Here is a 13971-nt window from a genome sequence, read left to right as displayed (position 1 = left end):
TTGTAATACAAGAGAGTTTGAAAAATCTTTGGCACCTATCTGGAAATTCTGGGGGCATACTCAACTCCTTCAAAATTGCCCTTAAGGATTCGTGTGGTTAAAAAGACTACTCATACTTGACCAGGAGACCACTGAATTTTATAAGGAATTCAAGAAGGCATGTAGGTAGGTCCATTAAGAAAATAAACCAGAGACCCCCTCTGAGTCCCTACAAAGTCAAAATTTGAACTATGGCACTAACATATTATTTGGCTGTTTTCCACCATTCTCAGGTAGACAATGGAGTTTACAAATACTTGCCTGGTACGCATGCAGAAGCACATGAGAAGCTAGCTATCTTTAAAAAGGTCCATGTTGGGTTTGATTTCTTATGAAAATATTTTCAGGTCAGCTAAGAAAACTGAACTAAATTAGTAATGTCTTTATGAATGGAAAAAAAAGCTGACATGACAATAAAAAAAAAGGAAAAAAGAATCATAACAGGGATGTGCCCATGATTTAATTTCTGATTTTATTCACTCCACAGATCCCTATTTATTAAACCATCCCTGAAGTACCTGCATAAAATATCAGGGCACACACTAACACATTTAGCAAAGATTAATTCAAGGCCGGCACCACGGCTCACAAGGCTAATCCTCCACCTTGCGGCGCCGGCACACTGGGTTCTAGTCCCGGTCGGGGCACCGGATTCTGTCCCAGTTGCCCCTCTTCCAGGCCAGCTCTCTGCTGTGGCCCGGGAGTGCAGTGGAGGATGGCCCAAGTGCTTGGGCCCTGCACCCCATGGGAGACCAGGAGAAGCACCTGGCTCCTGCCATCGGATCAGTGCAGTGTGCCGGCCACAGCGTGCCAGCCGCGGCAGCCATTGGAGGGTAAACCAACGGCAAAGGAAGACCTTTCTCTCTGTCTCTCTCTCTCACTGTCCACTCTGCCTGTCAAAAAAAAAAAAATTAAAAAATTAAAAAAAAAAAAATTAAATCAAGCCCAAATCCTTTCCTTCTTTGAATTTACAAAATATAACATTAACACTTTTAGTAGATTATGTTAGGAAAAAAAACAATTCTATGGAACAGAAAGTACAGATACATCCTACACACTGATGTGCCTTTAACATTCTATTGATATATAATTTAAGAAATGTATACATACAGGAACATAAAAACTCCAACATGTTTTCAGTGTTCTAAGCTTACACATTTGATCACAGAAAATTCTTGCACTCACATATTACTTTTATGCAGCATTACCTGTCTACAAAAGGACTTTCTTCTAGGACTAATCAAAGTTAATGACTCTGTTTAAAATCTGGCATCCTGTGAAAACATGCAACTAAATTCAAATTGTACATTTTTAATACCACAAACTTAGGCCCAAAAGTAGGCTAACATTGTGTCTATGATGTTATTACCTTGCAACTGCCAAACTTTTAAAGGGGCCATTTCATTGGTGCTCTCCACAAGATGCTTTCTGAGTTCTTTCAACTGCCCTGACAGGTCGGGATGTAGATCTCTGAAAGAAAGAGTAATCAGTCCTTCCCACGGCCTTCTCTTTCCCAAAGCACACTCAAACAGATGACCACAAATCTATCTTCCCCTCCTGATCCTAGTATGAATTATACAAAAAGGAAAAAAATTCAAGTTTTTCCTTGTAATTTTAAAAATCATAAACTCGACAGATTAAAGATAAATCATTACAACAGTGACTCCCTGGGGAGGGGAGGCAGGGTGGTAACAAAGGGACTTCAACTTTACCTGCAGTGTTTCACTAGCCTATTTTTTTAAAAATGCTAATTGCTTTTCTTTCCTTCTTTTTTTTAAATTTTTATTTATTTATTTATTTATTTTGACAGGCAGAGTGGACAGAGAGACAAGAGAGAAAGGTCTTCCTTTTGCCATTGGTTCACCCTCCAATGGCTGCTGCGGCCAGCGCACCACGCTGATCCGAAGGCAGGAGCCAGGTGCTTCTCCTGGTCTCCCATGGGGTGCAGGGCCCAAGCACTTGGGTCATCCTCCACTGCACTCCCGGGCCACAGCAGAGAGCTGGCCTGGAAGAGGGGCAACCGGGACAGAATCCGGTGCCCCAACCGCGGCGCCGGCCCTTTCCTTCTTTCTAAGACTTATTTATTTATTCAAAGTCAGAGTTACTGAGAGAGAGGGAGAGACACAGTGAGAGAAATATTCTATCCAATGGTTTTCTCCCCAGATGGCCAAATGGGCTAGGCCAAATCAAGTTGATTTCTTCTATTGTATCGATCAAAAAGTGGAATGTAACTATATCCCACAAACTAAAAGGCCCAGAAAAGGAAATAAACTTGCAGCACAGACAGGCAGTCACAGTATAATTTTAAAATAATATGCTTCAGGGGCTGGTGCTGTGGCATAGCAGGTAAAGCCGCCACCTGTAGTGCTGGCATCCTATATGGGTGCTGCTCCACTTCCCATCCAGCTCTCTGCTATGGTCTGGGAAAGCAGTAGAAGATGGCCCAAATCCTTGGGCCCCTGCACCAAACCACCCTAGGGAGAGACCCAGAAGCTCCAGGCTCCTGGCTTCAGATCACCTCAGCTCCAGCCATTGCGGCCATCTGGGGAGTGAACCAGCAGATGGAGGTCCTCTCTCTCGATGCTTCTCCAAAAGATCTTTAAAAAATAATAATGATAATATGCTTCAGAGGCAAGTGTTATGACACTGCTGGTCATGCTGCCATTTTTGACCCTGGTGTCCCATATCAAAGTGCTGGTTCAGGTCCTGACTATCCTGCTTCCAATCCAGCTTCCTACTAATGTGCTCCAACTGGCACCCATGTGGGATGCTGGTGCCACAGGCAGAGGATTAACCTACTGAGCCACAGCACTAGCCCCAAAATGGAGTTCTGAGCAGCTGGGTTCAGCCTGGCCCACCTCCAGCTGTCATTTGGAAAGTAAACCAGCAGGTGGAAAATCTCTTTCTCCCCTCTCTGTCATTCTACCTTTCAAATACACAAATTAAATCTTTAAGTAATAATAATGCCTTCAAAATAACTGGAAATTGCAAACTGTACTATAAACTAAGTAGTTATTTATCCATTTTAGATTACATTTATAAAATGCTGTAGGAGATCTGCAACTGGGACAGTAATTAGAATTCTGATGCTTATGGGGCATTTGGTCTAGTAGTTAAGACACCATCTGGGATGCCTGTGTCCCATACTGGAGTACCCAAAATGAGTTCTGGCTCTTCTCACAATTCCAGCTGCCTGCTAATGCACACCCTGGGAAGCAGCAGTGCTGTCTCAAATGCCTAGGTCCCTGCCACTCACATGGGAGATCTGGACTGAGTTCCCAGCCCAGAGCTTCAGCAGAAGTAGAGGCCATTGCAGGCATCTAAGGAGTCAACCAGCAGAACAGGGCTCTCGCTTGCTCTCTCCCTCTCAAATAAATGAAAAATAATTTTTTAAAAGAGGGATTTCATAAAAAAAAAAAAAGATGCTGCTTAGAATGCAAAGAAGCATGGAAGTTCAAAGAGAATAAGAGAATTTCCCAAACTACATAGAATATAATACCTGAGCCGGCGCCGTGGCTCAATAGGCTAATCCTCCACCTTGCGGCGCCGGCACACCGGGTTCTAGTCCCGGTTGGGGTGCCGGATTCTGTCCCGGTTGCCCCTCTTCCAGGCCAGCTCTCTGCTATGGCCAGGGAGTGCAGTGGAGGATGGCCCAGGTGCTTGGGCCCTGCACCCCATGGGAGACCAGGAAAAGCACCTGGCTCCTGGCTCCTGCCAGGATCAGCGCGGTGCGCCGGCTGCAGCGGCGGCCATTGGAGGGTGAACCAGCGGCAAAGGAAGACCTTTCTCTCTCTGTCTCTCTCTCACTGTCCACTCTGCCTGTCAAAAAAAAAAAAAAAAAAAAAAAAAAAAAAAAAAAAAAGAATATAATACCTTAATTTTCCAAACAGGAACCCCTGAACTTCATCAATAGGGTCATTTTCACCAATCACTGTGGTGTTTACCTCAGTTCCTATAAAAGCACAAAAAATGTATGTCTAAATACTAAGATTAGAAATTAAAATGTTATTAACCTCACAAAATTTGAATAATGCTAAGAAAAAATCAGAAACACATGAAATTACAACACCATTTAAAATGCTAAATGTCAACTAACATTTTAAAATGATTCTTTAAATAAACAGAATATGTGTTCTAATGTTTCCTATGTTCCTAGAACATGAATGTATTTTTTCCTTAATTTTGGAAAACTTTATATATTAACAGTATATAACACTCGACGGCAAGAATCAACTCAAGCCCGGCAGTATCACAAGAAGTATAGTTAAAACATTCCAAGTACAGAAAATAATAAAGAACATAAAATTATTCATTAATATAGGAAAGTTTAAGATTTCACTCTGGAGTCATAAATTAATGGCTATTTGTTAACATCCATAACAGCTATTACTAACTAAAAAAATTTTTGTGCAAAAATCTGTGCTAAATTCATTCTTTTTGCATATTATTTGTTGCTCCCAAATACCTGAAGAGGCATACATCACTGCCTCCATTTTACAGAAGGAAAACAGAATCTAGAAAATTTTGCTAAAGTCGCCCACAAAATGAAAATAAAGATTCAAACACAGGTTCAGCTTATTCCTAGAAATCGAATCTTTTTCATCATGGAAACAGATTCCCCTAAAACCTGTATGTGAAGGAAAGAGAACACAGTGCTCTGATTTTTACAAATTCACCTTTCACCTGAGTATCGTCCTTGGCTTTGTACTCAGTGCTCTTAATGGCCAATTCCACACCATAGCCAGAGAGATAAACAGGTTCTTTCTTGGGATTCTGCAAGCAGAGCAAGTATCCACCATTACCACCTGGCTCTTCCCAGCACACAGTGTACACAACATCACATTCACGTCACATCTAGCAGCCATTATCAAAGGAAAAGGTGCCAAAAAGGAAAACAAAAAGATTGAAAAGGAACTCTAAAGACTAGGCCAGGCTGACACCAGGAGTCCAACAGGGACTCCCATATCAGTAGCAGGGACCTAAGTACATGGGCCATCTTCCACTGCTTTCCCGGGCACATTAGTAATAAGCTGGATCAGAAATGGAGCAGCTGGGACTGGAACTGGTGCTCTGATATGGTATGCCAGCATTCAAAGCAGAGGCTTAACCTACTGGTCCCTATTAGGCCATTTGTTTAGCATAATTGACATTTCTCCAGAAAGGCATGAGGCCAGCACAGTGGTGTAGCAGGTAAAGCTGACACCTGAGTGCCAGTACCCCATATGGGAGCCAATTTGAGTCCCAGCTGCTCCTCTTCTGATCCAGCTCTCTGCTATGGCCTGGGAAAGCAGTAGAACATCTTCTACTTGGGCCCTTCCACCCATGTGGGAGACCCGGAAGAAATTCCTGGCTCCTGGCTCCTGGCTTTGGATTGGTGCAGCTGCAGCCGTTGCGGCCATCTGGGGACTCAACCAGCAGACCTCTCCTTCTCTGCCTCTACCTCTCTGTAACTGCCTTTCAAATAAATAAATAAATCTTTAAAAAAGAAAAGAAAGGGAAACGAAGCACCTACATGTATAAATAATACATTTAACAAAAAGCACTGGATTCTAAAGAAAATAGTAGTTCAACTAACTATTATTTCATAAAGATGAAAACTAGTAGCTTATGTTCTAAACTCATGTTGGACAGATTAATATCTAAGCAGTTGTAAAATAAGTCAATACTTACAGACACATAATGTCTCAATACATAATTGATTTCGCCCGCATTGCTTTTCGATATAAGTTGGTGATGGAAATTGGAAAATTCCTCAGAGCCAATCTCAGAGTAGAAAATCACCACAGGGCTTTCAGAATTTGATGAGGGATATCTGTGATCTCCTTTGAACAACAAAGGTTTGGGTCTGAAAATAAATATTGAAAGGTTAAAATGTTAAACCTAAGGAAGAAATTTAAAACTGAAAATTGTACAAAATATAAAGTACTGCTATGATAATTTAAGTAAAGATTATACACAGCTTAGTATCATAATCTTAAGTAGGTTACACTTAGTAATACAGACAGGTATATCTTACATATGGGCTTCAGAAAATTCACAGAAAAGCGTATTATGAAACAAACGCCTGTGAATTCCAAAACTTTTGGTGCCAAAATTACTGATCTTTTCATTGCAATTCTACAAATTTTGTGAAATCCCTTTGTATCTGTTCATGATCTTAAAAATATATTAAATAAATACATGTAATAACTATAAAATGCAGATTTTAATTAATAATTGTTACCACTTCCTAGAGAAGAAAAAAGAGAGCCAGAGAAAATTCACATCAAATAGAAGTACTAATATTTTTGTTTACTTATTTTCTCCCAGATAAATAGAATGTGATTATCCTTTCACTGGAAAACATAAGCACAAATAATACAAAAAGCAGAGGATAACTTTATAACTTGCCCATTACAGTTAGGTCTCCTCCCACTATCACTTTTACTACTATGATATTCCTGTTAATGGATTTAACATTTCAGGTTTCCTCATAAATTTTAAAACTCCTCAAAAAACAAAAAAACTTCTTGAGGCTTAATTAATTCAAAATATAAACATACCTTAAGGCACAGACTTCACAATCTACCAATCTCTACTGTAATAAATATTCAAAGACATGAATAAAAGTGCTCACTAAAGCCTTACTGCAATAGCAAAAAATTTAAAAAAAATGAGAAAGAAGCAGGATGGAGGAGTGAGGAAGAGGAGAAAAGAAACATTTTAATAAATCATCAGTAAGGAACACATTACGAGGGGCCGCCAGCCCTGTGGTATAGCAGGTAAAGCTACCCCCTGCAGTGCCAGCATCCCATATGGGTGCTGGTTCAAGTCCTGGCTGCTCTACTTCCAATCCAACTCTCTGCTGTGGCCTGAGAAAACATCAGAAGATGGCCCAAGTGTTTGGGCCCCTGCACCTGCATGGAAGACTTTGAAGAAGCTTCTGGCTCCAGATCAGCTCAGCTCCAGCCGTTGAGGCCATTTGAGGAGTGAATCAGAGGATGGAAGACCTCTCTCTCTCTCTCTCTCTCTCTCACTCTCACTCTCGGCCTCTGCCTCTCTGTAATTCTGCCTTTCAAATAAATAAGTCTAAAAAAACACACATTATGAGACATTCTTACATAAGTTATTACACATGTGTTCAACACAATGAAGTACACCTACACATACTAAATGAAAAGATGCCTCTTCTAAGAATAAACTCACCTACTTTTAGAAATTTCAAACCATAGAAAAAAGTCTAAAAGGAAATATGCCAAATCATTAAAAGTAGTTACCACCTCTCAGAAGAGGAGATGCTATCACTTTTTTCCTTATAAAGGTCAGCATTATTGCTGTAGCAAATTAAACAATGTCTTTTAAAGAATCACAATGCTATCACTTTTGTTTATCCCAAAAGATCATCTCTTGTCCATAAAGCCATTCTCAAATGTCCACACCCTGACCCTGAGACAACTAGAACAGTGTGTTTTTGGTTTCACTCTGAGTAAGAAGCACTGATGCCCTTTCTTTTCTTTTTTATTTTTTTTTTAATTAATGCCTTTTCATGAGCAAAGGACACGTGCTGGACAGACAATATCCCTAAAGATCTATACCACCTAAAAGGCATTCGTGTTTCTGAAAGAGCAAACCAACACTACAGACAAATCATGGTCATTATATTTATAACAGCACTGGAGGTACAGATGAGTTGTTGATCCAGCAAGAAGCAAAATAAGTGCCTATCATAGTTGTCCACCACAGGCAGTCTACCTTTAGGCAAAACATGTAGACACATTAATTAACAATTCAGTATTAAAATGAGGCTTGCGATTATCATTTAAAAGGTCTTCTGGCCTGAAACTAATATCTTCAGAGATCATTACAATTAATCTCATCACTTCAGGCAGTGGCTTTAATACACACCATATTCCTTCCAAAGCTAATGACAAGGCCTATGTAATTTCTCAGTTGTTACTAAGTAACAGCCATAATATTAAATGCTCTTATTACCTCCATTCTGAAATGAGATGAGGAAAAGGAATTTTCCTACTTTAAGTGATGGAGCTGAGATTCAAATCTACTCTATTTGGTTCCAGAGTCCACATTCTAAACCACTTACACCCATAGCCTATAAGACACATGAGAAAAATGAGAAGGTGTGCTTAACAGAGAAGAGGCATAAGGAAATCATGAAAAATAAACACACAGTCTACCTTTCAGACGCTGTTAGTAGAAGAGTCTCAAGGGCATCGAAATCACAAGTCTTCTTTCCTTGCACTGAAAAAAAGGAACTACATCCTTCTGATGGAAGCTCATCAGCTGCTATCTGTCACATAAGACACAAGACACATTTTTATAATTTCTATCCAAAGATGAGATAAAGACATATATATTCTAAATAGGTGAGTAGATCATAATAAAATAAAAGCAATAAATAAAAAAAACTAACATCTACCAAATATCCTACCCATTGGCTAGGTGCTGAATTTATCCCATAAAGAGAAGTTCTAGATTCTATCTAAGTTCTAGATCTATCTAGATCAAGTTCTAGATTCTAAGAAAATAATAAAAGAAATCTAGAGAATACAAGATGTCCTTTATGGAAACTTTAGCTTACAAATGTCAGTTCTAAGTGCCAAGGTGTAACTACGCTCAGCCCTATTGAAGTACAATCAGAAAATTAACTTGAAGCCCCTCACTGAAATAGCAAGAATTACACAGAATCGTAAAAAACAACTAGGCCTAAAAAAAAAGTATAGACAGAAAAGTAAAATTAATAAGGTACACAGTAAGACAGTCAAGGAAAAGGCTGAATGGGAAGTGAGTTTATATGTGGAGTTAAATGCATTAACACCAAGAAATAAAGAGACAAGTCAATTTGGAGTGTTAATGAGAGGCACTTTGAGAAGACCAAGTATAATGTGATGAAATAAAGAACGGACATAAAGGCAAGCATATTTATACATGTATTGATGTTATTTATGAACCTATCAAAATCAAGATGTCCTTTTCTTTGTACATATGAAATACACATAATTAAAAGATGAGGGAGAATTGGAAAGTATGCTATGGAAATTGATATTGAAACTTCCCTTGACATTCTTCATATTTTTTGTTTCAGAAAAGTACCCACAGTAAAAAGAACTATACCATAAACCCCATGAATGCATTACCCAGTAAAATAATTATCAATGCATGGCTGATCTTACTTCATCTATCTTCCCACTACACTCCATCTAATCATTTTGAAACAAATCTCAAATAACTTCTTACTACTTGTAATGTTTAAGTCTGTAGCATTAAAGGGTATTTTTTAATATGCAATTATCACACTTTACTTAAAAATCAAAAGAACTCAGCAAAGGTGGCAACTGGCAGCAGAGTTTTCCAACCTTCCCAAGTTCCCCCATGAAAACAGCAGCCGGAAAGAAAACTCAAAAACTCACAGACACCACTTCTGGCTCTTTTTCTTTTTTTTTGGTGTTTCTTCCCAATGAATTGACCATTACATAAGTTCTGAAATGGTCAACAGACCATAGAAAGACATTTCTTTAGGCTCCTGCTTGAAACCAACAGCCTCAGCGAACTGCTGGTCTTGATTCAGGGCCAACACAGAGAGCATTTCTGACGAAACTTGATGGAAACAGTCCCTCTCACACAAAACACTGACAAGCAGGCATGCAGAGGGAAGCATAGAAAACAACAGCCGATAACCCTGAGAACCAGAAAACCTAACCAACAGGTTTTCATTGGAAAGTATGGTGAGCCAATGGATTCTGTTCACTCCAACATTAGCTGAACACCAGGCATCCATTGTGAAGTTTAAAGGGGCAGGAGCAGTTTGGCAACTCTGAACTCTCAAAACTCACAAGGCTGGGGCTGACGCTATGGCACAGCAGGTTAAGCCTCTACCTTCAACGCACGCATCCCCTATGGGCACCAGTTTGAGACCTGGCTGCTCCACTTCCAATCCAGTTCCCTGTTAATGCTCCTGGGAAAGCAGCAGAAGATGGCCCAAGTGCTTTGTCCTCTGCCACCAATGTTGGAGACCCAGAAGAAGCTCCAGGCTCCATTGTAGCCATTTAGGGAGTGCACCAGTGGATGGAAGAGGTGTGTGTGTGTGCGCGTACACACGCGTGTGTGTATCTATCTCTCTTCCTCTAACTCTGCCTTTCAAATAAATAAAAAGGAAATCATAAAAAATAAACAAAAAACTCATAAGCCAGAACTCCTTTCTCTATAAGAAGCAACTGCTGAGAGCAAACTAAAACTTGAATAGGACAAAGATAGAGAGAGACACACAGAAAACAAAAGTGCAGGACAGAATAGGGTAAGTAAACCTCAAAATGTAAGATACACCAAATAAACAGAAGAGGGAGCCATGCCAACCTCTAAAATACAAGGAAAACTAACTTTACATCAAAATGAACAGAAGTCTCTATGTCAAATACTCTACAAAGCTACAATAAGAGAACAAGGAATAGAGTAAGACTCATAATAGACGATCCCTATGCAAGAGAGATTACTGCAGTGATAAAATCTTCATCTGGTAGCTATGTGACACCTGTGCCTACTGAGCACTTGAAATGTTACTAGTAAAACTGAAGGGGTAGCTCTTTACTTCAATTAATTTAATTGATTTATATTTAAATAGCCACACACAGCTAGTAGCTACCATATTGGACAGTAAAGGCATAGACAATCAGGAATATACAGCCAGAAGATAGATCAAAAAAAGGTAACCTACTACCTCAAACAAGTTACAATGCATTAAAGAGATAATCTAAAACATAAAAGATTACCTAGTCAGAATTAAAAACTGAGAAATGGTTTAAAAAAAAAAAAATAAAAAACAAGAAAACATTCCTGAAACAAAAGATACCAAGAGAGAGATCTTCCATCTGCTAGCTCACTCCTCCAAACACCCACAACAGCCAGGGTTAGGCCAAACCAAAGCCAGGAGCCCAGTACTCCATCCAGGTCTCCCACATGGATGACAGGGACCCAAATACTTAGCCTTCATCTGCTGCCTCCCAGGCAGTAATCTCAAACCAGGCATTCTGATATGGGATGTGGGCATTCCAACCTGAAACACTGAGTCAAGGCCTGTACCCGAACCTCTTTACTAAAAGGATATACTGCCTACCTGAGGATACTAGCATAAGACAATCAGCACCACACTATATTCTGATAAATTATGACTTGAAAGAAAAATCTTCCATGTTTCTAGACAAAAAGAACAAGAGACTTTTAAAGGATATAAAAGGAGTATCATCATAGTTTCTGGAAGGCAACATTATGCTGAAAGAAAATGCAATGTATTTAATATAGTCAAGGAAAGAAAATAGGAACCAAGATTCTGTATCCCAACTTGCAAGTATAAAGGACACACAGGAACTCTTACATAAATAGGCAAAAGTGAGGAAATATTATTCCCATGAACTCTTCCTAAAGAATCTACCAGAGGATGCATCAGGAAAGTCAACCACGGACATTGTGCAGGAGTGGTGGTGAGCAAAAAAGAACTGCATTACCTCTAAAACTACGATGAAAGGATGGCTAAAGGGAAGTCAGTACCACACGAAACTTCTGTTCCAGTTGGGCAGAATATTTATTTCTTTAAACTGGGAGGGGGAAGAATGAGGATCACTAGGCAAAAGAAACAATTTTAACCAATTCCAGTAAATGTAATTGGTGAAACAGCATTAAGTATTATTACTGAGACTACTGAGAATGTACTGTGGATAAAGCAAATCAGAATCATAAGACAATCTGGTTAGATCATCCCTTATATCCTTGAGAATTAGGATTCTCCGTGTGAAAGAAAAGCACTAAAGATGTTGCAAAGTAGTCCCAAGCTGGAAGTAGAAATGTCTGTATAAGCTCACAAAGTGTATTATCCTTACAATGTTACACATTTTATCTTAGGATACAAGTGCAGTTACCTCCCATCTCTGCCCACTTAAAGGGCCTACGAACAATGACCAACTCATTAGTAATGAACATCCCTAGTGCCTAGATTACGTCCTTAAAATACCATCACACACACACACACACAAATGAATGAACCTCACAGAGAAATGGCTAATTGTAAATCTAGGATCTGAGGTACACAAAATGAGCTTGAAGCTTAACATACCAGATAGCAAGGACACAAAGACTACCAGAGTAGCATCAAAAGAACTCATTGGAGGACCTTAAATTTCCTGATTTCCAAACTTAGTACAAAGCTACACCAATCAAACAGTGTGATATCAGTGTTAAATACAGACAAAAACACTAATGGATTAGAATAGAAAGCCCAGAAATAAATTCTCACAAACATGGCAAAATGATTTTCAGCAAGGATGGCAAAATCACTCAAAGGGGAATACATAGTCCTTTCGATAAATGCTGCTGGAAACACTGGTTATCCAAATGTAAAAGAATGAAGGTGTATCCTTATCTTACACCATATATAACAATTAATTCAAAATGGATCACAAACCTAAATATAAAAGCTGAATCAATAGAACTTCCCCACCTCCAATCCAGCTCCCTGCTGGTGGCCTGGGAAAAGCAGCAGAGAATGACCCAAGTGTTTGGGCCCCTGCCACTCATGTGGGAGACCCAGATGAAGCTCCTAGCTTTGGCCTGGCAAGCCCTGGCCATTATGGCCAATTGGGGAGTGATCAGCAGATGGAAGCTTGCTTGCTTGCATATGTGTGCTGTATCACTCCCTCACTATGTAACTCTTTCAAATAAATAAATCTTTTATTTATTTACTTTTATTTACTATACACACACACACAAGTATATACATAACTCTTAGAAGGATAACTCAAGTACTCGGGTTCTTGACATCAATGTGGGAGACCAGGATTGAGTACCCTGCTCCTGACATCAGCCTGGCCCAACCCCAGCTACTGTGGACATCTGGGAAGTGAATCAGCAGATGGAAAATCTCTCATTCTCTGTCTCTGCTCTCCAATACATAAAACAAATGAATAAACATTTAAAAATCAAAATATCCAGAACATAGAAAGAACTCCTAGAGCTTAAAGAGCTTAACAACAAAAACCAAACAATAGATCTATTCTGATCTATTCAGACTCAATTCTGATCAAGCCTCCAGATCCAGCCACCAATCTGCAGAAAACAGAAGATAGAAGAATAAGTTGAGCCGGCGCCGTGGCTCAATAGGCTAATCCTCCACCTTGCGGCGCCGGCACACCGGGTTCTAGTCCCGGTTGGGGCGCCGGATTCTGTCCCGGTTGCCCCTCTTCCAGGCCAGCTCTCTGCTATGGCCAGGGAGTGCAGTGGAGGATGGCCCAGGTGCTTGGGCCCTGCACCCCATGGGAGACCAGGAAAAGCACCTGGCTCCTGGCTCCTGCCAGGATCAGCGCGGTGCGCCGGCTGCAGCGGCGGCCATTGGAGAGTGAACCAACGGCAAAAGGAAGACCTTTCTCTCTCTGTCTCTCTCTCTCACTGTCCACTCTGCCTGTCAAAAAAAAAAAAAAAAAAAAAAAAAAAAGAATAAGTTGAACAGCATCAAGAATATGTGATTGGGGCCGGCATTGTGGCATAGCAGGTAAAGCTGCCGCTTGAAGTACAGCATCAAATATGGGTGCCAGTTCTAGTCCTGGCTGCTCCTCTTCCAATCCAGCTCTCTGCTTTGGCCTGGGAAAGCAGTAAAGATGGCCCAAGTGCTTGGACCCTTGTACCCATGTGAGAGACCCAGAAGAAGCTCCTGGCTCCTGGCTTCGTATCAGCCCAGATCTGGCCATTGCAGCCATTTGGGGAGTGAACCAGCAGTTGGAAGACCTCTTTTTCTCTCTACTTCTGCCTCTCTGTAAATCAGACTTTCAAATAAATAAATATATCTTTAAAAAAAATATGTGATCAAGAAAATACAGTGAAAAAAATCTACAATGCAAAGTCCAAGTCATAAAACAGAAGAAGGGGATGGAAAGAAAGCTTGTAAATTAAAAG

The 13971-nt window shown here is 40.1% G+C and overlaps 1 protein-coding gene and 1 non-coding gene across 6 annotated transcripts in view; both read right to left on the bottom strand.

Moving 5' to 3' along the window:
* UGGT1 (UDP-glucose glycoprotein glucosyltransferase 1) overlaps positions 1 to 13971 on the bottom strand; it is a 115349-nt gene that overhangs the window by 82657 nt on the left and 18721 nt on the right. For all 5 annotated transcript variants that reach the window (XM_070071037.2, XM_070071038.2, XM_070071039.2 and 2 more), the window contains 5 exons: positions 8214 to 8326; positions 5710 to 5884; positions 4716 to 4812; positions 3913 to 3991; positions 1409 to 1509 (listed from right to left, as the gene is read on the bottom strand). In XM_070071037.2, coding sequence (XP_069927138.1) covers positions 1409 to 1509; positions 3913 to 3991; positions 4716 to 4812; positions 5710 to 5884; positions 8214 to 8326 — 565 coding nt within the window. The remainder of the gene's footprint in view (positions 1 to 1408; positions 1510 to 3912; positions 3992 to 4715; positions 4813 to 5709; positions 5885 to 8213; positions 8327 to 13971) is intronic.
* LOC127491913 (small nucleolar RNA SNORA2/SNORA34 family) lies at positions 9479 to 9610 on the bottom strand. The gene has a single exon (XR_007920840.1). It is a non-coding gene; the product is annotated as a small nucleolar RNA SNORA2/SNORA34 family (small nucleolar RNA).

The sequence above is a fragment of the Oryctolagus cuniculus genome, chromosome 3 (assembly GCF_051225735.1).
Source record: "Oryctolagus cuniculus isolate XC-2025 breed Fujian yellow rabbit chromosome 3, ASM5122573v1, whole genome shotgun sequence".
NCBI classification, from domain to species: domain Eukaryota; kingdom Metazoa; phylum Chordata; class Mammalia; order Lagomorpha; family Leporidae; genus Oryctolagus; species Oryctolagus cuniculus.
The sequence above is the reverse complement of the archived record's forward strand: the minus strand, read 5'-3'. Positions and strand labels throughout refer to the sequence as shown.